Here is a 24,159-nt window from a genome sequence, read left to right as displayed (position 1 = left end):
AATTTTGATTCACGGGTTTGCCAATGGCTATAACTTGCTTTGGGGCCAAACTTGCTTTGGAGTCAAAGTAATCTAAAGTAAAAGGCCAAAGCCCATCGGCTATGGCCAGTACTTGCTTGGCATGTTAGGAGGCAAGCTCGAGCTCGACTCGTTTAAGCTGATCACTTGATTCATGTTTTTTTTTTCTATAAATGAAAATGAAAGCCATAAAAAGGGTGTTCAAATTCAACTGGTTCATTTTTTTTTTCTTTAGATGAAAATGAAAGCCATAAAAAGGGTGTTCAAATTCAACAAAAATTACCGACATCTCCTTAAAGATTAACAAACACGTAAAACATAAGCCAAGTCGAGTTTAAGTGAGTCGAGCTCGTCGGCTCCTTTATTACTTGAGTTTTAACTTAATCTCAAGTTCGAGTCAAGCTTAGAAGGGCGAATTCGAGTTGGCTTGACCTGTTGTACATCATTAGATTTTTACCCAATCTGGCCTACTTGGTTCTCATCAAATCTATCAAATATTAGCCAAACTCGAACTTAATTTTCCAACACCGAATTCAAATCAAACTAACACAAGATTTAACATTTACATCTGGTACTCAAAAGTCCTTTTCCTGTTGGATTTTTATTGAATCTTGAATCTACGTTCAGATTCAGTTGCAAAACTACAACTTCTTTATCAGATCGAATAAACAAGTATGGATTTAGATCTATAATCAAATAAAATCCCACGCATTGGTAGTCTAGAATAGAAACATATCGAATGTTCTTGAGGTCGGCTTCTAAATAGGGACAGACTTTAGGCCCTTTTCCGATATGGTTCTTCGTGAATACTGAAGGAAGACCAAAATCGTCCTTGACCACAAAATGATGCCCTTCTGTTGTTGACCGAAAAAAGGAAACCAGGTAGAACCCTGTGATCGTAACCCGTCCAGGAATATCCGACGCCCTGGGGGGCTGTGGGGCCAACGACGTTCCGGTCAACTATCGGATCTGGATATACTATCTTACGAAACGAACCCGAACAACCCGGAGAGAAGCATATAGGAATCCCCGATCTGCCCTTCTTCCATCCCGTCCACGCGCTCCTCGCTCGCCGCCCCCGTCCTCTCTCTCTCTGTGCTCAGGTACGCTCTTCCTTTCCCAAGTGTTCTGTTAGATTACTCTCCGTCTTCCTCGCTCTCTCCCTTTCTCGCTTGCTGAGATTTCATGGTGCTTTTGTGTGGTTAGAGTTGCAATTGAGGTGTGTTTGATGATTTATGGTTGTTGAACCTGTGGCGTTTTACCCCCCAATGTTTCCACGTTCATGGAGAAGTTGGTTCGTTGTTGAGAGCCATTTTCTTGTTTTTTTCGGGTTTCAAGTGGTTGCACGGCCATCTTTTAGTGGATAGGTCGTCAAATTGTGGGTGGTGTTGCAGGGTGGCTTCTGTGTGTGTTTCAATTTCAATGTTTGAGGTTTGAATTCTTCTTTGTTCGGTTGCGGCTGGGGGATCCATGTGTTTGTGGTTGATTTTTGTGGTTTGTTTTCATTTTTTGTTTGAATTTGGAGTGTAATTTTTGATTTTTTTTTCGTTGGAATGGCCTTTGTTTCTGCGATCTTGCGGCAGGAAATCGCGGGTTCAATGTGCTTGATTGATTTTTGACAACGTCACTGGTGTTGATGTATCATGAAGTTGAGTTTAAGTGATTGATTATTTGCCTTCCCTTTTACTGCAAGTTAGTGTGAGTAAACCTGTGGTTTTTTGGCATTTACTTTTTCCAGAGTTGACCCTTTTAAGTTTTTTTCTAAACATTGAGCTGCCTTTGCATAGTTTGCAAGCTATATTTTTACCGTACAAATACTCGTCGTAGATTCCATAGAATTTTTGGTAGTTTTCTTTATAATGCAAATAACCCTAGTGTCTAATGTGGGTGATTTTAAAGTTGTCTGCTAAGCTATTGATTGTGGGATCATCAAAAAGGTTTGAAGCCGTCAGTTCATCAGAAACAATGTGAGCACGTTCCACTGTCAATTGGGTCAATCCAGGCCATGACTAAGTAATCCATTAGGTGTTTGCCTGAGGACATGTAACTCTATTTTTGTATAATTCGAATGAAATGAGATTTGTATTCCTATTATGTTAATGGATGCAATTACCACCATTATAATCATGGTTGCCTTCCTTTTTTTTCCCTGTCAAACTACTACCATTTTTATTCTTCTTCTTTTCCTTTATCATCAAAAGTTCCATCACTCTTTCTATGAATTATGTGCTTTCATTTCACTTGTTGTACCAAAATTTGATAACCAGGCAACATGTTGTCTATTATTCACCAAGGGTCTGTTTTGGCTCGTAAGACTCCCATTTAAAGCACAATTGCCTAAGTTAGTCACTGTTACAAAGAAGCAGCTGCCTCAGGCCTAAAGCACTTGGTGATGAGTTGATACATACAAGTGCATGGAAGACAAACTAAAAGTCATGTCATGTAAAAAAAAAAAGTTTAGTTGAACTTGGAACCACAAAAAAAGGGGGAAAATAAGGCAACATGTCAACAAGAGAATAGAAAGGAAATTGTGCCACTATAAGCAATTTTGAGACTGGAAACTAGTTCATTGCTAGAACTTTCATTTATAGTTCTTCTTTATTAATTTAAGTAAAACCAGAAAGAAGTCTTGAGATATTTCTTAGAAAATAAAAACTTTAAACAAGATTGTCTGCAGAAACATGTTTGATTCTTAAGCTTTTAGTCTTTGAATATTAAATTGATAGCAAGTTGGTTGTTAGATGGATTTGCATGGCATATACTTTCTCAGCAAATATCAATAGTTTGTTGTTGATTGAAGCTAAAAATCCTATTTGACAGTATATTAGGCATCCAAAAAGTAACGGCTTATTGATTCTTAAATGGTATTGACATGCAATGTAAGTTTTGAGCAAACTTCAAGTTCGAGGTGAATTGAAGCTAAGGAAATATCCTATTTGACACCCAAAAGTAATGTTTACTGTCTGAACAACTAATAAAAAAGAAGGTGCTATTGTTAGAGGCCTACTGTTGGAAGTCAACCTAACAGAAAAAGAAGGCAATATGGCTAGAGGCTTACTGTTGGAAGGCAACTAATAGAAAACAAGATATGGCTAGAGACTTACTGTTGGAACCACAAAGAGAGAATGAGAGAGAGAGAGAGAGAGAGAGAGGAGTGAACTGAAGCTGTTATGGCTAGTGACTTATTGTTGAAATAACTAATAGAAAAAGAAGAAGGTGATCTAGCTAGAGGTTTACTATTGGAATAACTAATAGAAAACAAAGGAGGTGATATGGATAGGGGGTATGTTTGATGTCAATTGAACATGAGGAAAGATCATAGTTGGCAGTTTGCTATTGGGATAACTAATATAAAATGAAGGAACCGATACTGCTAGAGGCTTACTATTGGAACAACTAATAGAAGAAGAAGAAGAAGAAGAAGAAGAAGAAGAAGAAGAAGAAGAAGAAGGGCTATGGAGGAAAGATAAAGGCATTCAGTTGCCCAAGGGAAATTCGGTCACCAAAGCGCTATATGGTGTGAACTATATGTTGTCTATCTTTTTCTGGTTGTAATCTTCATAAAATATCATATGGTGTAAACTATATGTCATTGTTTAGCAGAACTTTTGCTTCCAAAGGTTTTCATTGACTTGTATGCTTATCTGCTTATCACTTTGTTGATGCACCGGCGAAGCAGCTTGGTGCTCCTGAAATCTTTCCATATGTAATAGGAAAAGTTTTCCCTTGAGTATGTTAGCTTCATCATAAATTGGTACACTCTGTTTGAGGCACAAGCAAGAATAGATGTATGCAGTCATTTATCTGCTGGGAGGCTTTTATTTGCAAAGATGCATTTTGAATTCTTCTCAATGCAATTTTAGTTACATATGGAGAGGAACTGCTGTTGCAACTATGAACATCTTGTTGCCATTGCTTCAACTATTAACATTTGAACCTTTGACATCTTGTTATTTGGTAATTGTAAACAAGTAGATAAGCATTTTGTTTGAAACTCTCCATACACTGGCATTGTATTTCATATAGGAAAGACACAAACTCTTGTTTTGAACATATAGTGGTCATTTAGAAGCAATTTGCTTTTCTGTTGATTTTGCCTTTACTTGAGAGCTGATTAAAATATTGTCTTCACGTTTTGAGAGAGCCAATGATGCAAAGCTATTTTGGTTTAGTTTTCTTTCTTTTTTGATAGGTTCTTGGACACATTGTTTTGATGAGCATCAAAAGTTGTATTTGTTTGAAAAAAGTGGCTTTGAAGAATGGGTACAGAATCTATGGCATAATTTTTTAAGGGAGTGTACGATGGACATGCAACTTTTTATTATTTTGTCTTTTTAATTCTTGCAGGTCAGCAAGGAGCTAGCTCTTGGTGATGCAACTCAACGACTTTGTATAGGAAGATAGCAATGCCTGCTGTACAAAAACTTTATGATGCTTGTAAAGCATCCTTTACTTCAGATGGACCAATATCTCCAGAGGCCCTTGAAAAAGTTCGTGCTATTTTAGGTTTGTAAGGCATTTGCTTGCTCTTTTATATATAAACTGTAAATGGTTATCCTTAATTAAAAAAGATTTTGTTGGAGTGCTCATGCTTTTGTATTTTATAACAAGATCTACTTTATCATTCCTTTCTTGGACAAGGCTTTTCATAGTAGTCTTATCTTGCTTACAAATCACATTACTCTGGGCCATTTGATCTAAATGGTTCCCTCTTCTGGAAGACAGTGTGCCACTATGCTCTATTGTTGCAGAGATCACATTATTTTTGGGTAATTTTTTATCTAAATTGACTAGCCAACACCTGAAACAATGTCTCCTTCTCAAGCCCTAGAAAGGAACCTAACATTGTTGCTTAAGTTGACAAAAATGGGTATTTGCTCATGGTATTGGTGGTATGGATATGCAGTACTTAGTATAATTTATATATCAAACAGTAGGCTGCTGCATGAAGAGTAGGTCTGGAAGCCTGATTATTAGAAGGGCTGGGCAGGTCCAATTGAATAATTTTGATGCCTATTACCCAGCCTGCTAATAATCTGCCATGTCGGGCCCGAGGTTTATTGAGTATCGGGCCAAATCTGCTGCCTGATACGCAGCCTGACCTGATAACCATGTTTCTCTTTCCTGACTCGTGTCAAGGCCCGAACTCGGGTTAAACTTCATTGGGCTCTTGAAGCCCAAGAGCAAATGCAAAACTAGTTGAAGGCTCCTGACCCCTTTTTATATGGGAGTCCTGGGTGTGACTCCTCAAAAAGTATCGATACATGACTTAAAGGTAAAGAGGAGTGACACCCCTTCCAAAAGACCCCTTGTCATAATGGAGACTTGGGCACTTGTGCCCCTCAAAAACTTTGATATAGGATTAAAAAGGAGATTTGATTACACGCTTTTAAAATCAAGATGTTATTACACGCTTTTCAAAATTTTCAAGTCATGAAAGTGTGAGAGGCACTTTATTTAATGATTTAATCAGGTTCTGTAGGCTACATGCCACACCTTTGTGACATTGGTGGGGGAGATGATTCCTCATGAAGTTTTAGTTTCTTAGCTAGTTTTAACGCTAGTGGTGGTTGACATCAGTGTGTGTCTGTGTGTGTGCGTGTATATCTATCTATCTATCTATATATATATATATATATATATATATATATATATATATATATATATATATATATATATATATATATATATATAGAGAGAGAGAGAGAGAGAGAGAGAGAGAGAGAGAGTAAAAAACTGTAGATAGTATGGTTTTGCCGAATTTTACTGAAATTGTGTCTTGCATCCCATGGATTATCCATATCTGCTCTTGTATTGCATCCTACCTGTGTATTTGATTGTTCATACCTGTGCATCATGCACATGTCATGTGCTTGGCACAACGTGAAATTCACAAGGATTGCTGAATCCTCAAATTCCTTTCCACTTCCATGTGAGTAGATTCATGTCATATTGAATGAAATTGGATTGAATGAACAAAAAAATATCTTTATTATTCAATTTGGCATGCATTTTTTTACAATGTTTTAAAAGCCATATCGTAACGCCGTGTTGGCCTTGCCGGCTTGTACATGTATCATAATGTATTCTACTTACTTAATTATTTTTTAAATTCATAAAAAATACAAAAAAATAGAGAAATGGAGAAAATTCAGGTAAAAATAAAGACAAACATTTTTTATATAAAATAACTCATCACACTATCACACACATAATAAACATTCATGATTCGTTATTCATAAGTCATAATATGATAATGATGTCAAGCATAATAAAGTTTAAACTTTAAAGTCTTTTACATCACATCAAAAGATCCAAACATATAACTTATTCATGTTCTTCATCTTCATCCTCTTCTTCATTCTTATTTGGTTCATTGCCGTCATCGCCTTCAAATGGAATGTTCTCACCAGCATATGCGTGCTCCCCTTCTTCACCAAATTCTTCTACTCCTTCAATATTCAACAACTCAAGATCATCCTCATCAAGTGTATTGGCTGGTTCTTCTTTAACCCAAGAATTTAATTGGTCAAGATTGATGATATCAAATGGAGGATGATGCTTCATTCCAGATGTTGCTTCTAATTGCCTAAAAACGCCAAGAAAAAAAATTAACAAATTGTTAAAACATATTGCAAAACAAGTGTATTTACCTTTGTTTTATCTTCATATTGTATCGAAAGTTCGAAACAATGTCATTCAACCTTTTGTGTTCCAGCCTATTTCTCTTCTTACTATGGATATGTTGGAAGCACTCCAATTTCTTACACATCTATTAGCACTGCACATCTGATTGAGGATTCAAACTACAAACTCTCTAAGTTCTGGGCAATGAACTGCAAACCTACTCCACTATATGTCTAAACAACAAACTGAAAAATGCATAACAAATAAATACTGTGAGGAATAATAAAATAACACATGAAAACCCGGTAAAGACTTAAAAACCATTTTTGTAATACCTGGTTGCATGCTTGTCTTGCATCGAATTGTTGTATTTCTCCTCTGTCACCAAATGCTATATCATACTTGTTCAGCAATATGTGAATGACATCTTGTCCTTTTGTAATATTTGAGTAACATATCAATGCAGTCCAACCAACCATGCTGGACCTCTTTAAAAGTAGGTGGAAACCTGATGGCATGATTCAAATATTAAACTGCTGCATGAAGATGCTGATGAAGTTGTCCTGACCACCTTTCATCTATAATTCTCCATATAAGCATATACAACTTCTTCCTTCCCTTGAGGTTGTCTTGGACGACCTCCTTTACTCTGTCCATAGCTTTGTATAAATATCCTATGGGAAGTCTATCTTTACTATTAACCAATATGAGGACTTTACCAGAGGTACACAAATTTTTAATAAGTTGACGTATGATTCTCAAAATTTAGTGTTGAATATTATTCACAATTGCCGTAGCCTTTATTTTATATGTATGTGGATACATAGCTCACTCATCACCAGAGAACATCTGCCTAAGAGGACTCCTCTGCTTGGCTATACCATGCACAGTCAAAACATTTGTAGCAAACCTTGTATGTGTAGGTCGGATCAATTCAGCTCTGTTTGTGAATTTCCTTATCAAAATTCAAAATATAAGCATGATTGTAAATAAATTTCATGATTTCTTGGCATGTTTCCATAGTTCATTTCATATAATCTCTTTCACCAAAATCATGAAACATCATATTTACATAGTGAGCAGCACATGAACTCCAATAGAATAACTTATATCATGATGTTAATATCTCACCTGCAGCTTTATAATTTGCTGTATTATTTGTAATTAACAGCACAATATATTCAGACCGAACTTCACATACAATTTCATCAAAAATATCATATAAAACATCAACAGTATTAGGAATATCAGATAAATCAACAAATTTTAAAAACGTACTCAAGGGACAAAGTTTACCAAGGTTCTGTTCTTTATATTTTTCCATCCATATGCCATCACATTGCAACCTGTGTCTTCCTGACTCAACCTTAATTGATCACAATATGCCTTCACATCTTGACTTCAGAATCAATAACTTTACTTGGTAGTTTATGTTAAAAGGATATTTTATACCGACAGCCTATAGAAGTGATCGCATCTGCCATAGGATCAAAATAGATAGAATTGTCTGTATTAAAGTGAATGCATGCATCATAAAACCATCTTCCCATTGCATTGTCTGACTGCTTGACAATTTCCCTTGAAGTCATTGTTGTACGAATCTCATGTTGGGCACCTAGAGTGGTATAAGTAGGGAAAAAGATTCTTGATTGAGGTACTCGACTTCCCACTACTACAACCACAAGACCTCCCATGATCACGTCTCCTGCAACTGGACCTCTTCTCTTTCTACCTGAAGAAGTTCCTTTATACATGATGCCTTCTCCTTTATCCAATGTGCTTCTCAAACTGACGTCAACGTTCTCTTATTCAGCACCATCAAAATTTTCATCTTTGCCTTCTCTCTTTTCTTCAACTTCTCAGGGCTCCCCATATCCCTTCCCTGCATTCTGAATTTCTTTTGCAATCCTATCTATGGCCAGAGCATTAATCATTTATTGGCACTGGTGCCTGACATATGGCGGCATGGGGCTCCTTTGCGAACCCTTGCATGGTGATACATTTTGGCTTGTTCAAGCTAAACGATGCTTGAAATGAGAGATTCCTTCTGATATTACTTATTCACAAGAATTACGTTTAATCTTTAGCCGGTCATTGGGATTCACCCTCTTTCCCCACTGCCATGCAGGATCTTCAGAAAACAATAATTTGTATATTTTTTGTAGAAGAAGAAAAGCAAAAGCCCTCTTTCCAAAGATGAATTAGCTTCCCACAAACAAATCTCCCTTCAAACTGGTGATTTTTTCCCTTAAATGGACAATTTCTTGACGATTGCTCTCTAAATCAGCGAAAACTCCTACCACAGCTCCTAGGAATGCTGAAAACGAAAGGAAGGAGGAGGGTTTAACTTAAAGCACATCAAAAAGGGGCTTTGGGCACCCTTTTAAACAACAGGCCCATTTCACACGATACAGCAGAGATGAGCATGATATGTGAGCAATTTGCATATCATGGCAATATCGTATTAGTTTTTTTTTTTAACAATATAATATAGATAAAACTGGTTTTTTCCATTTGTATATTTCTTAACATTTTGTCCATGGGAATAACAATTTCATCAGTAGATGAGTTTAATGTGCAGATACAACATATAAGCAGGAAGAATATTGATGCTCAAAATCAATAATTGAGTTATTGCCAATCTTTGTATTGGGAGCATGGCCAGTGAGTTTGGCAATATTTAAAAATATCATAATTAGTATTAAGTATAAAAATGACTTCGAAGGTGTAATCTTTGTGAGAAACTGATATTATGAAGAATTTCCGTACCTCGTAGTTCATGATAATACTGTGATGTTATGCACCTGCCTTCTGTTAAAAGCTCCTATAGATTTGTAGTAGCTTTTTGCATTGACGAATGCATTTTCATTCAGTGTAAAGTTCACAAAGCAGTTAGTTCGGGAAGTTTTGGTTGATCTTGGAGTGCTTTTGCTCCATGGATGTTGCTAGCACAATCCAAGAAGGCTTGAAATCTATCTTGTTACATCCTTTGGTTATGAAGATTTGTCATGCTATGCATGTTGTTCCTGTGAGATCCCAAGTTTGTGCATTAGAAGTTGAAAACTATGCCTAGTTTGATTTCAGAAGTCATTACGGGTTTACAACTGTCTCATACTATCAGTTGTCCTTGTTTGTATCCCTTTTTAGGTGCCAACCAAAGCTGACTATGAGATGGGTTGGGATCGTCAACATGGAGCACTTAGGTCTGCCTTAAGTTGGGTTACTATAGTTGGTGCCAAAGCCAAATTCAAACACTGGGACTTAGGGTCGAACGTGCAAGGCCTGCCTTAAGGGAGGTGCAATATAGCATCTCAAGTTTGTAGAATAGTGTGAAAATTGTGCTAGTTTGAACATTTTGAGAAATCACCGGGGGCGTATATAGCTGTGTCTTGTACTAGCTGTTGTCTTTCATAGCTTTTGCTCATATTGAGCACTTTGGTCACTTTTGGGTTGGGTCATTACAATTCTATTCATTTTGCAACTTATGTATGAACTTGTTGCTAAGAAAATCTTGCTTGAGTTTCTCACAATTGCTGAGTTTTTATCTTAAATTGTCTTGTTTCAGATAATATGAAACCTTCTCATGTTGGGCTTGAATCTGAGGCACAGATGGTGCGTGGATGGAAGGCTACACAACATGGTACAAATGGGAAGAAAAGTCGCAATGGGAGCAACCATTATCCACCTCCAATCACCTATCTGCATCTACATGAATGTGAAAGCTTTTCAGTAAGTCCTACCGTCCGAATGATTTCTTCAGCTTTATGATAGCTGCTTAAGGCTTTTTTTCTTTACGAGGAATCTCATTGTAAAAGTATGTAATAACCAACCAATACATGGAGCATCCTATTAATAATCATGTACTTAACTATTCATCTGCTTAGATAGACTATTTCTGATTTCATTTGAACTGGATTTCATCTAAATGCTGTCCTTGTTAATTTGCAGATAGGAATATTTTGCATGCCACCTTCATCAATTATTCCTCTTCATGATCACCCTGGAATGACTGTGCTGAGCAAGCTACTATATGGTTCATTTCATGTTAAGTCGTATGATTGGATTGATTTACCGGAAGGATTTGATACATCAAGAGGTGAACTGACCTCCTCAAAGGATGCTTCTGCTTCTCTGCTGTTTTTGCTTATAATGCTTAGACTTCCATTTAACAAGTATGGTGGATCTGTGGCTAACAAAGGCTTATTCTTTTTATAATTTTCTTCTTCTTGAATGTAAGGGTGATATGTTCTGAATAGAAATAATCTATCCACCAGCACCCACTCATAATCTATCTCAGCCAGAAAATGGGGCTTATTTTTTTTCTTTCATGTTTTAGTGAGAATATGAGCCATTTCGTGTGGAACTGGCTGATTTTCGCTCGCTGAAAGAATCTGATGCAGATTATTGGCTCTTGAAGAAAGTGCGATGTCTTTCTTTTTGCGTGGCACTTGCATATGAGAGTGAGTTGCACCTTTCCTAGGAAAAACATTATCTGCAACTTTTCTTAATGGATGTCTAGTAAGTTCAAGGATGTCATCTCCCAGGTATCCTAGTGGTCAGGGATGGATAGTGAGCTGGTGTAAACCCATGATTGTATTGAGCCAGGTTTTTGTCTTTCTCAAATGTAGAATAAGTAAGCCTGATCTTTTTGAAACTGCAACTTTTTGACATTGCATGTCCTCTAAAATCTTGGAAATTAAAAATAATAGGACAGGAGAGCTATTGAGTCATCTCTAATATGACAACATGAATTCCTTAAAGACCTCCAGTACCATTTCTTCCTAGGGACCTTTCAGATACTAGGAAATACATAAATACTAGCTACCCAAGTTGAAAGGTCTTGAAGACTAAATCTAAAAATCAATTGAAATGATATTTTATAAGTTTTTATTTTTATTTTTTGCAAAGGCTGTTGACCTTTGATTTTTTTCAAAGCATTTCTCATAAAATCTTTTTAGACTAGCAAATATACATAGTGAATATAAACATAATTTTCTGTGTACATACATTTTTTGCTTGTATACATACAATTTTTAAGCTTACATTATTTCATGAATTTGAAAAACTCCCTAGTTTTAACATTTCTTTTATTTAATTATTAAACTAAGGAAAATAATTTGAACTGCATTTGTTTGAATCATGAAAACTTTCTCACAGAAGGGAAAAAAAAGAACAATGAGAACTTCAATAGCATTATTTTTAACTTTATTTTAGAACTGAGAGGGAAGAAGAGCTCTCCTTCAAGCACATCTAACCTTAATTTCTTTCACATAAATCCATTCTTTAGTCAATTTTACAGAATTCATCAAACAGTTTAATTAGGTAAATTTTTGGTCTGTTGACGGTTGTTTTAAAAATATGGATGGTTTAATAAAGTGAAAAAGACTTCTAAGTTTTTAACCAACAAAGGTTCTGAAGTTACACTAGAATAGTTATAACTTCCCTTTATGTTTTGTTGAGATTTGATTAGTAGGAAGATTGGCAACTTTTGATGCGAAAGAAGAAAAGTACCTTAACTTTTGCTTTTTCTCAAGTAACTTTGTAATATAATGGACTTAAACCTTATGATGTTTTTCCATATAATGGGTTCTTGATTTTTTTTCCCCTTTTGAGGGAACTTGAAAAAAAACATACTATGGTATATCTTTGAAAAAAAGACGACTATGGTATGTCCTATATACTGGTGAGGTTGGCATTTGACAAGATTACCTCCACTGATGGTATATGTTGATCGAAATTTGAACCATTTTGGTTCATGACGAACATTTGAGGTGGCTGGGCATTCTTTACAGTAAAGTCTTTGAATGATATAACCAATTAATATTTTCAAAATATGGTCTTGCATATTGCTGTCTATTTTAATGTAATTGAGGTTCTTCTTGAGAAGAATAGTGAAATGGATTGCATGCAACTCCCAAAGTTATGCACGAAGTGCAAATTGTTCTGATTCTGGAGCACTAACAATGACATAGTCTTGTAATGCACAAAATGGTGGTTTGAAGGGGTGATATTTAGTTAGTTAAACGGTAGATTATAACCATTTTTATGATTTGTTGAAGTGCAGCTGCTTTTTCTTTGCTGGATCCTTTGAGTTGGATGCATCAAAATTCAAAACAAAACTCCTCTGTCAATTGAATACTTAAGTGAAGAGGGAGTGAGAGATGGGGACTGCTAATACATTTCTAGGTTCAAGTTCGATATTCATCAACATATTTATTTTTTTCTTTATTTTCAGAAACACCCCGTATTTGAATGGTTGCGTAAAAAGATCCGTCTCTGATAAAAAGTTTTCTCCACTTTCCCTTTTACTGGGTGTGGAAGTGGTGATAATTTCTAGATGCTCTATTGAGTTATCACACTTGTAGTCTCAATTTTTCATAGTTGAGGTTTTTCTTTTGCTAGATGTTCTTGTCATATTGCATTTTTTTTTCTGTGTGAAAATTTCAGTACTTTTGGAAGAAAACAGCCATCATGCTCCTTAATGGGAACTTCCTTTTCCCTTTTCTTTGTGACAGGACGGCCAGCAAGGCTTGTTAGAGATGGTGAGATGAGTGCACCATGTGCGACCACCACTCTGTATCCAACAACAGGTGGAAATATTCATTGTTTCAAGGCTTTGACCTGCTGTGCACTATTTGATGTCCTATCCCCTCCCTATTCATCAGCAGACGGCAGGCATTGTACATATTATCGTAAATCTCCAAGAAAGGATATTCCTGGTAATTCCTGGTTTCCTACTCTGCCACATTAGCATTGAACTCTATATTAGTCACCATGAACACGTTCATGTTAATGCTGCAGTTCTGAGCTAATGAGGTCAAGTCTGTGCAATGGATGGACTAGCCAGTCATACCAGCAGGATGATGAATACTTTCTACCTTTTGGGGAGATTCTTAGGGGTTATTTGCAATAGAGACACTTTGTGGGTGTCCCATGAATCTATATTAAAGATTGGGCAGATTCATGGAACAATAAATCTACCCTATTATTAGGAAAGATTCATGAGGCACTCGCAGTAGTGTCTCTGCTACCAAACGACTCCTTAAGGAACTTGGTGTTCTTGGTTTTACCTGTATTTGTCCATACATAGGAGGTGATGGGTGCATTAGCTGCAGTAAAGGGATTTGTCTGGGAGGACTTGCATCCTTTATTAATTATGAAAGAACCTTTAGCTAATTCCCTTTCAAACAAATCAAGTGAGCAAACGGACACTAATAACTGATCTGCTGAATTTACAGTTCTAAAATCCTGGCATGTGTCTCGATCTATGCTGCAGGGTTTATCCGAGAAGCTGGTATCAAGGCATCCGAATTTGCTTGGCTAGAAGAGCATCAACCCCCCGATAGCTTTGTGGTTCAAAGAGGACTTTACAAAGGCCGTCCCATCTCCATCTGACGTTCTCTACTTTCTACTGGTGTAACATAATATCTATCAAATGACTGATCTTGAGGTTTCTTGTTTCCTCTGATCTGTCCCCTATATTAGTTTGTCCATAAAGTTAGAAATAATATCTTACTGTGGTGGTTCGGGCCTCATTCTGTATATGCTGTTTTACAATTTTCTTGAAGCTTGATTCAATGTTTGCGAGTGTGTCGCATCTCGAGGGAGTTCATCTGGACATGTAATTTGAGGTATAATGCTAGTCCAATTTGAGGTAAGATAAGCCCAAGCATGATCAATTTTGACCTGATCTCTTGCTTTCTCCAATACATGCTTTCTGATGTTGTAAAGCGTTGTGATGTTCAACGGAATGTTCGATCAAGGTGATGCTTTAGAACCTGCTTGGATAATGAAGCTGCAAAAGGATTGTTGTATGAAAACGAATGCAGTACCACAGAGAAAATGTTTTCCTGTTTCACTCATTAGACAGGGAACCCTTGGCGTTATAGGGGCCGTTTGATGAGAGTGGATGTTACTGTAACGAGGGATAGAGACCCTCGTTTTTCAGTTCTGTCCATGTTCCATCACGCGCGGTAAGAGTGTCTGCGCTCTGAAGGGAGAGCACATACTGTTTGTCCACGGAAATCTGTCGGACCTATTGAGGTGCGACATTTACCCGCAGACAAAAATTTTGCCCGTTGGCTTCATTCTCATCTCGCACATTCTCACGCAGCAACAACCACTACGTCCACTACCGCCGTAAATTGTTGATTTCCACCACGGCATCTTCCGCAGCGGAAGGAACCACCACTGAATGTTCAGCAGCCTAGCCATAGTAAGGTAGCCTCTGTTGCTTTCTCTCTCTCTCTCTCTCTCTCTCTTGTGTGTGCTCTGTCTCTGGTTTCTAGGGAAAATGAACAATCGCTCGCGTTCTCCTTCTTGCCAGCAACCGTTATTGTCTATGATGGCTGCCGGCGGGCGCTCCCATTCCTTCGTCGTCCTGTAGCCATTGGTGTCTGCAGTGGCATCACCCTGCGCAGCTTTGCTGCCCCTTTTCTTCCTCGTCGGCGGTTAAGCTTCTTTGGTCCATCTAGTCCGCTTCTCCTCCTTCCCTCCCTCCCTTTTCTTCCCACTGGTTTTATATTCCACTTTCATCGTGCGGCTAGTTTTCTTTACTCCTTGCGCGGTCTATTTCTGCTTATGACGGTTTGCCTCTTCAGCACTCTCTGGTGCGGGTTCTGCTTCTCCTCATTCGGCCTCTTTTACGATCGTGAGTGTCCGGCTTGCTGCACTTTGTGTTGGGAGAGAACAGCTCCCTCATGGGTTGTTTCCCTTGTTTTGGTACAAGGAGGAGTTCAGTGCTAGCAATGGCGAGCATCTCAATTTTCGAGGATTTCTTCGGGTGGTGGCCTGTTGAAATTGAGTCTTTCTGGGGAATAATAATGGGTTTGAGCATTTTAGGGAAAGGATCACGCTTTCTTGGGTGAAATTTCAGATGAATTTTAGATGACTATTATGGAAATTGATTTCTTGTTTCTTGGTTGTCGGGTTTTAGATGTGAATTAATTGTTTGTTTCCCCATGTTATATGTGGAAGTTTCAGAAGGGTAGGACTAAAATCGATTGCCTTTTTTTTTCATGGTGGCTTTGTTATGATCATGCACTATTAGTTTGAACGGATTGCGTGAAAATATTATTTTCTATCTGTGGTTGTCAGTGACTCGGTACCTAAATTTATTTTTAGTCTCTTCAACCGTGAACTTAGAAACATTTTAGGCTAATTAAGAAGACAACTTTTGGCAATATGCTTCTTACACTTTCAAATTTAGCCCTTAAAACCATTAAAGAATCTATGACATATTTATGGCCTCTTGCATCAGATTCTAGCTTTCTATATTTCAACATTATTTACACTTCTGAAATTTCACATTAGGAAACATCATGGAAAGGTCATATGATATTTATGAAAACAACTTGAATAGAGTGAATAGACTCATCTCTTTGCCTAAGACTTCTCCAATATTGAGCCAATTGGTATCGTCTTCCTCAGTTTTGGCTTAAATGTCTCTTGCACTTTCAAATTTAACTACGCTCAGGACTGTGCTTGGTTCCATAGCTTCAAGTATCTGAGGCTTCACCTTTGAATTAATTTTATCAGTTCACCACAAGCTTTCTCAAAGTCCTCATTGTCTTCTTCTGGTTTTTTATTAGACCCATCTACATAATTCCAAAATCCAAATCCTTTCAAAATGAATTTCATATATTCAGTCTAGTATGCATAATTTGAACCATCAAACTTTACAGCTATCACTAGCTAAACCTCTTTTTTATCTATACTTGCATGATTTAACAAACAAAATGCAGTCATAGCAAATACTAATATTGACTGTATCCAACACAAAAGCAAAACAACTATAACATGAAAAAACAGCAAGCTACAATCGAACAACCTTCTAATGATGGAGAAACTTTCGATCCCCATGTCACCACAATAACAATCAGCAAACAACACGGTGAAACAAAAAAGTGACACTTACATAGGTTGCCAACAAATACAAAACAAGGTCCAACAAACCTCATCCAAAACTGACCCGGTGCATAACTTCAATCTAAAACCCTAATGCAGCTATAAACATAATAGATTAATAGAGGGAATATGAAGAATCACCTCAAGAAAAGAGAAACATCTAGTTCTCCTACACCATTTCATATTCTCCAGCTCTGATAGCATATTCAAATATCACAATCCCACAAATCAACCAAGAAAATCTGCAAAATTTATTCCAAGCATTAGTATTAGACAAGCAGTGCTTGCATCTTAAAATTGATTTGGTTTCTAGAGCGTGTAAAGAAAAAGAGGTTTTTGTTTTGAAAAGAGAGAAAGAGACTCGCCTTGTTAGTACAAGGCCCGGCCATTCCTTATGCTTTTGCTGGTGTAATCAGACCAAGAACTAGCATGTTTGCTTTGTAAATTTCAACATTTTTAAGCGCAATTAGACTATTAGAGTATGTTGAAATCCTAATGGGGTTGACTGGGAGAAACTTAGGGAAAAGATGATGCCTTAATTAGAAAAAAGTGAAAAGTTCGAACACGAAAAGGCAATTATGTGTAGAATTGGACCTTAAAATTAAAATTCTCCTACAGCTAGAGTCTGTCTCTCTTTCTCTCTGCGATCATTTTCTCCATTGATCGGAAGCCTGAGTGCCGTAGTCTTAGCCTTCGATGGCGAGGCGATCCCATCTGACGGAACTCGGATGCATTGCTTGCAAGGAATTGGATCGATTGGGCGCCGGAAAGGAGGGCTGGCTCGCCAACGATCCTAATCTCTTCCTTGCCCTCGACACCAACTCCCTCGCACTCGCCAACCGATCCTTCGTCCTCGTCGTCGATTGGAACGACTCCCCTCCTGTCTCCATCCAGCCGACTCTTTCTCCTTCCGTCGAGGGAGAGATTGCCGCGATCGAGTGGTTAATCTTTGATGATTTCCGGGTCCTCGCCCTCGGGACGTCAAACGGGTTCCTCCTCTTCTACTCCATGAATGCCGACCTGATCCACAAGCAGGCAAGTCCTTACATTCCGTCCGATAATCTTGATTTTCTGATTCGAAAACATTGCTGCTGGTTGTGGCTGACGCAAAACTGAGATCTCTCTCTCTCTCTCTCTCTCTGGTTTGTTTTTCCATCTACATTCCCTGGTTTGTTTGCGTTGTGACTTATGATTCCAGGTATTGCTTTTGTCAGGGGAAACGGTTCCTTCTCGGAGTTGTTACTTGCTTTGGATTTCGAATTCGGAAATTGTTTTGTAATTAGAAGGATTTTTCCGTCAGGGCTGCTTCTGTTAAGGGATTCACATATGTAAAAGTTGTGTTAGGGTTGAGAATGGCACTATCCTCAAGGTTTCTGCTCATCGAAGAGATTCCATTTTTTGAAAATTGTGAGGCACCGATTTCAAAAAATTGACAGCTCTAATCTTGTTTGTGTAGGTTTCCACTCACCGATGAGGTGCCAATTTCAGAAAATGTTTTACTCTTAAAGATGATCCTTTTGTCTAAAGCTTCTACTCACAGATGACGTTTAAATTTCCCATAGCTTGTATTATGTTTTAGAATGAACCTTCAGCTAGCGTTTCTGCTCGTGCAAGATATCCAAATCTTCAAGGATTTTATGAATTAGAATTATCCCTCCCTAGGATATCCATTCTATGAAGAAATTTGAAACTTCTAGATCATTATATGATTTAGATTCTAGAGTGGTGTGATTTAGAATGAACCTTTTTGAGGGTTTTGCCTGGCTGAACATATTAAAATTTTCAAAAGTTGTGTTTCGTACCTAATTGAGTTGATGATTCCGTGTGTCCAATCCGTGTGAAGATGGACTCCTGCTCGGTTACGGGCTACTCTTCATTGAATGTGTTTGAACTTCTAGTATCGGATGTTTTAACCACGCCAATTTTGGAATTATTGTTTTAGGGATTAGTTGGATGTTTCAGTGGAGTAATTTGATGCGAAACTTCTAGATGAAAATTTGCTTTTGGAGCCAAGCTTGGGTAGATAATCAGGACTATGAGAATTAGTTGTATATCTTACTGAACTGATTCAATTGGACACGACGTTTGCTGCTATTGATTTGATCAGTTCTATGTTCACATTTGATGTTCTCGTTTTATGGAAGTTTGGGGGAATCACTTAAAATAAGTTCATTCATATGGAACAGGAATTGAAAGCATGTATATGTTGTATTATTTGAGGCTTGTATAGTCTACGGAATAACCACTGATTGGATCACATGACTATGTCAGAATAAGAAAAATTTAGGATGACAAACAGAAATGATCCTGTCTGTTCATTTTTCTTGGATAACTTTATGTACATTTGTGTCCACATGTGTGTTTGTTGTGTTCTATGCTTTCTTTTGTGAACAATGTTGCTCGAAGCTTCAAGAATGAAACATCCATGGTCAGCTGTCTCCTTTTCAAATGTCAATGATCTGCAATTGCTAGACATTATAAATGCAACATGCCTTATTCAATTGAGCTATTTTAACATTCTATTCTCACTTTGCGAAATTTGTGCCACCTGACCAAAGATTTTGTCATGTAGATTGTACATCCTTCACGCATTATTAGAATACGTGTTCGAGGAAGTGATGGTAACTTTCCACAGAGCACATCTTCAAACGAAATATGCATAGTTATGCCAGGCATAATTGCACGTTTTGATGGAGCAGATATTCAGGTATGTGCTGTTTCTTACCTTTTATAAACTAGAGAACCCAAAATTTATCCATTTGTTGTAAAGGAACATCATCACATTACCACAGTTTGTCTGTTGTCTTTTGATCATGCATCTTACTTCTGCTATTCACCTTTGTGAGATTATTTGTGCAGATGATATATCTTTCACACGTAAGAGTTTCTACTGATCTTTATATTTCATCCTTTACTTGGCCTAGAATTTTCTTCAAAAATGGTTCCAAGAAATGCAGTCATATAGACGGGAAAATGATTATGGGAGGTTGCCCTACCAGCTATGGAATGTTGGGAAGTTTGGACCATGCACTGATGCTGCAATTACTGGGATCATGCCTCCTCCTCTTCTGGAGCTTGAGGTGGAGAATCTGCTTTAATACAACCACTGTTAGCTTTTTGTTTAATTGAGCCATGATTTTTTGTTCTCCTGTCATTTCTCATAAAGTTTCCTCATTAAGTGGAAGCTCTCTGAAGCTATTCTGGTATTTGAATTCAGCTGCTTTTATTGTTGGGCAGTCAAGTCAACGTTACTACTGTGCAGTTACCATTGGAGAAGATGCTGTAATTTCCGCATTCAGGTGGGACTGACTGGTTTCAACTGTCTGCATGTGTGAAATTTACTAGAAGATATACATTTTTTTTCAATCTTTCTCAACCTGTTATATGATCCATGTGCTTATAGGCTTTCTGAGGACAGAAATAGGTCTCTAGTTGGAGCCATTTTGTCGAAGGTTGTGCCAGCTACATTTTCAACACTTTCATCCTTCTCAAAAATGATATGGCGGAGCAATCAAGAGGCTGACAAGCCAAAAGAAGTGAAACCTCAGGCCTTTGCTCGAGGTTGGAAATTTTTGCAGCCTTAATTCTTGTCTGCTGCTGACTACCACCAGGATCTTCTGTGTGTTTTTCTTGTCTCATTCTCAATCAGTAATCACAAAAAACATAATTCTTGTCTGCTGTTGCTACCACCAGGATCTTTTGTGTGTTTTCCTTGTCTCGTTATAATCACAAAAAACTTTCTCTCGTTTTAAATAGAGAGGTTTTTCTCGGTTATAATACGATGGATGAACTTCAAAGAAAAGGAAAAATTTGGTAAATTTTGTAAAAATTAAAAAAAAAAACAAATGAGGGAAAAATAAAATAAGTGGGAAAAACTAATAACACAAGCATCAAAAACTAAGTAGATTTTGCAACAAATAAAAATTCGAAACTGAAAACAAGCAGTTTGGCATTTAAAAAACATGAAAAAATGAATAATATGAAGACAATGTGAAAAAAACTTTTTATTTGCGTTTTCTTTTCATTTTATGCGTCTTTATAAAAAAACAGCATTTTTTTTTTAAGTTTTAAACACCTGATTTATTTATTGTGTTTTTTTTTTCCGAAGAAAATACATATTTTTAACTATGGTCTCATTTAATCATCCTCTTTTGTTAGGCCAACTATTTTCACTATATAGTTTTCAGTATGGAGATAGTTTTTGCCTTTTCTCTCATATGAAGTCATACCCATGGAATATCAGAAATATGACCTGCTGGGATAATCAATCTTCACCTTTGAAAAGATTTCAATGTTTATTTGTTGTTCCTAAATGGCCTAGAATTTGTTGCTTATTGATCATTATCAGTTACTTTTGCATGCCTGATGAACCATCCTTGGTTAAAAGATGTTTGCAAATCTTTTTAGGCACTTTGGCATGGTTGCTGAGGGGTATTTCCTTATGGGGCTTTTATGGATTCCTTTCTAGTTTCTATTGGGCTGATATACAATCTTGTCTATATGAAAATTGCTTCAGCATCCAGAAATCTGAGTTTTTCATTTCCTAATGGTACTTCTTGACAAACTTTGGTTCACTGTAAAAATAACATGACTCCAGGTTCTTATGTGAATCATCTCTTTCCAGTCTATGGTACTTTGATGACTCATTTAGTGAACCGATGACATGATTTCAAAAAAAATGTTGTAAAAAGCGGTATGTCGACATTGGCTGATACATGTTGTTTCACTGGTGGGCCAAAGTGATGGGGCCTGATATGGCCCCATTCATTTATCAGCCGATCTGGCCTGATAAAGTGCAACAAGGAAAAATAATTCGAACGATGGCTGATATGCAACATATGGGCTGATATATGCCATATCATTTAGGCTTCCAATACACAACATTTTCTGATTTATATAACATTGTTAGAAGGCACATAAGTATAAGAATGCAGTTTTCTCACACGATTTGGTTTGCTTTGCTAGCTATACTGTAAAAAAGTTTGCTTATTGACTTTTTTAGGTGAGTTTGTCTAAGTTTTTCACCTTTCAAGCTGTAGGTGAACCCTGACCTGGTTGACCAATTGAAACTTAGAACTGCTGTTCACATTGTGACATTGTGTTTTGTGTGAGCACTTCCTTGAGAGACCAGTGTGTGAGGTCTGCATAGTGTCTCACACCATTAACAGCTTCCTGCTTAGCTCATTTGTGAGATAGTGTTGTATACTTGTATTGTGTTGTTTCCCATTCAACAGGAATGAGGCTTGTTGTTCTCACAGATCATGTGAAATTGCATTTGCTCAGTGGCTTGCATCTAGTATTTTTCTCTGTTTAATTTCATGGTATTGTGCTCTTCCATGACTAGAGGCGTGTTTGATTGATCCATTGGCAGTGTAATTTGTGGCAGCATCTGTATTGACATGCTTGAGAGATCCTCCAAGAAAGGGGGAAAGATTTGCGCTGTCTCCAAGCGGTTCACTGGCTGCTATTGCTGATTCACTTGGCCGTATTCTTTTACTAGATACCCAAGCACTGGTTGTTGTGCGACAATGGAAGGTTTACATTTTACTGTCTATCACATTCTTTTAGTCCGGGAAAAAGGCCAGTATGTTTCTCATATATTTTCATAATCTTTGTGCTCAGGGCTATCGTGATGCACACTGTCTTTTCATGGAGATGTTAGTGAGCGGAGATGCATCTTCCTCAGATTTGCCTCATTATGAAAAGTCAAAGAGTGATTATTGCCTGTGCCTAGCTATACATGCCCCTCGAAAAGGCATAGTGGAGGTCCTAGCTTTCCTTTGACATCATCTTGTGGCTTTTCATTACTTACCTTTTATGTAGCGTCCTTATAGAAACTTTTAATAATCCATTATAATTTTATTAAAAAATTACGTGTGGTATTCAAAATGACAAGTATGTCCTATATTTTCACAATGGGTCTATAATCATTGCAACATGGACACGGCACTTTGGGGGCCACACCCACGGCGATGTGACACATCTACTCCTTGGGTGTGGTACTCACCCACAAATGGGAAAAAAGAAAGAAAAAAATGGGAAGGACGACGGGGATAAGAAGAAGAAAAAGGAGAAGAGGAGGGGAGGAGGAAGAAAGAGGAGGAGAAAAATGGAGGGAGGAGGAAGAAAGAAAAAGATGAATTAAGAGGAAAGGGCATACCTGGTGGCTGGGCAGGAAGCAAACAGCACAGGAATTAGGACTTTATAAATGTTTCTTTTTGTTTGAAACCTTCTTTTCATTACCATTTTCAAATAGAGACCTCTTTTTTTTTTTTTTTAATCTTCCTTCCAAACTCTCTTTTATTGCAAGAAGCACTTATTAGAAAAACACTATTTTACTTTTGACTTTTACAGACACACACATATACACAGACATATTGCCTTAAGTTTTTCTGAGAAAGTACCACATTCAACCGGCACACACATCGACGTACGTTCTGTTTCACCCTCTTGCTGAACAATGATGAATATTCCATGTTATCACTAAGGCACAAAGAAGCAATTTAGACACATAGATTGCCACACATTCACCAAAGTTTTTTTTTTTAAGTGCTGCACTCAACCGGCGCCCATGTTGATATAGCTGTTGCTGAAAAATGATGAATAATTCAGTGGTATCAGAAGGCACAAATAAGCAACTTAGCCTTTTCTTAATAGCAAAATTTCAGTTTTATGAAGTAGGTAAAGAGGTTCACAAATAGGACTATGCACATGTTTTCTTGGCTTGGTAGTTTTCATCCTGATTAGGAGTTCTTGCTCTTATACATGTAGGCTGAAATGATTATCGATGGGTACCATCTAGTTGTAAGGAAAATGTGCATTTGATGTATTGTTTTTCTGAATTCTGTAATCTCTCCTGATTACTTGTATCGGGTGAGGCAATTTCCACTTTTCTGATGGGTAGAACGAGGATTCGGGTCAGGATACAATCTTTCTGATTTTGCCTCTCATGGTTGATGCAGGTTTGGAAGATGCGGATTGGTCCACGTCTCCTATCGGTACAATGTGCAAAAGGAAGCAAGATTTTGCAGCCTCCGCCAAAGCTTGATTCCTCAGTTTCTGACTCATCTGCTTACACGCCTTTAGAAGTTTTCTTGTTAAATGGTGATTCAGGGCAGCTATCTTTGTTGAGACCGTAAATATATTGAAGGACAAGTTTCTTCTAATTCTACCTGCCATCTGTTTTCATAATCAAGGACTATCATATTATTCTTTTGTTTATATTTTTGTTCAGTAATTTTATATATAAACAATATTTTACCAAATTTATGTCTAATTAAGATTAGTTGCAGCTTTCCAGTTTATATTTTAGTGATATAACTTATGGTGGCCTTGATGCTGCTGGTTGCTGGTGTTTGGAGTCCACAAGACCAAAAGCTACTGATGATTAATAACTATATATATATATATATATATATATATATATATATATATATATATATATATATATATATATGGGCTAATATGAAAATAAATAGATTTTGTGGGGCCTGCTGTGGACAACTGCCAGCTCTTATATAGGATGTTTTTTGTGTTTATACAATAATAAAGCTGTTGCCGATCATTTGTACATGCATGAAGATTGATTCGCTGAATGACTTCATCTTT

At 37.2% G+C, this 24,159-nt stretch overlaps 2 protein-coding genes across 3 annotated transcripts; both read left to right on the top strand.

Moving 5' to 3' along the window:
- The first annotated feature begins 1,045 nt into the window (after positions 1-1,045).
- On the top strand, positions 1,046-14,342 carry LOC116260751 (plant cysteine oxidase 4-like). Of its 2 annotated transcripts, XM_031639208.2 has the most exons (6): positions 1,046-1,121; positions 4,366-4,524; positions 10,211-10,374; positions 10,594-10,741; positions 13,161-13,364; positions 13,922-14,339. In XM_031639208.2, the coding sequence occupies exons 2-6, from the start codon at positions 4,425-4,427 to the stop codon at positions 14,038-14,040; spliced, it is 735 nt and encodes a 244-aa protein (XP_031495068.1). In that variant the 5' UTR covers positions 1,046-1,121; positions 4,366-4,424; the 3' UTR covers positions 14,041-14,339. The 2 variants fall into 2 exon arrangements, with proteins under 2 accessions (XP_031495068.1, XP_031495069.1); XM_031639209.2 differs by lacking the exon at positions 1,046-1,121 and having other exon boundaries at positions 4,369-4,508; positions 13,922-14,342.
- Positions 14,343-17,203: 2,861 nt separating this feature from the next.
- LOC116260750 (uncharacterized) lies at positions 17,204-23,827 on the top strand. Its single transcript, XM_031639207.2, has 8 exons — positions 17,204-17,586; positions 19,124-19,258; positions 19,476-19,631; positions 19,789-19,850; positions 19,955-20,112; positions 21,938-22,086; positions 22,174-22,317; positions 23,514-23,827. Exons 1-8 carry the CDS (start codon positions 17,248-17,250, stop codon positions 23,688-23,690), a joined length of 1,320 nt encoding a protein of 439 aa, XP_031495067.1. The 5' UTR covers positions 17,204-17,247; the 3' UTR covers positions 23,691-23,827.
- The last annotated feature ends 332 nt before the right edge of the window (positions 23,828-24,159 follow it).

Source organism: Nymphaea colorata, chromosome 9, assembly GCF_008831285.2.
Source record: "Nymphaea colorata isolate Beijing-Zhang1983 chromosome 9, ASM883128v2, whole genome shotgun sequence".
Classification (NCBI taxonomy): domain Eukaryota; kingdom Viridiplantae; phylum Streptophyta; class Magnoliopsida; order Nymphaeales; family Nymphaeaceae; genus Nymphaea; species Nymphaea colorata.
The sequence above is the reverse complement of the archived record's forward strand: the minus strand, read 5'-3'. Positions and strand labels throughout refer to the sequence as shown.

Coding starts and splice junctions, on each gene's coding strand:
- LOC116260751 (XM_031639208.2), top strand. CDS start 4,425: ATGCCTGCTGTACAAAAACTTTATGATGCTTGTAAAGCATCCTTTACT. Junction 4,525..10,210: donor AAAAGTTCGTGCTATTTTAG/GTTTGTAAGGCA, acceptor GTCTTGTTTCAG/ATAATATGAAACCTTCTCAT. Junction 13,365..13,921: donor TCCAAGAAAGGATATTCCTG/GTAATTCCTGGT, acceptor TCTATGCTGCAG/GGTTTATCCGAGAAGCTGGT.
- LOC116260750 (XM_031639207.2), top strand. CDS start 17,248: ATGGCGAGGCGATCCCATCTGACGGAACTCGGATGCATTGCTTGCAAG. Junction 19,851..19,954: donor GCTGTAATTTCCGCATTCAG/GTGGGACTGACT, acceptor ATGTGCTTATAG/GCTTTCTGAGGACAGAAATA. Junction 22,318..23,513: donor CTCGAAAAGGCATAGTGGAG/GTCCTAGCTTTC, acceptor TGGTTGATGCAG/GTTTGGAAGATGCGGATTGG.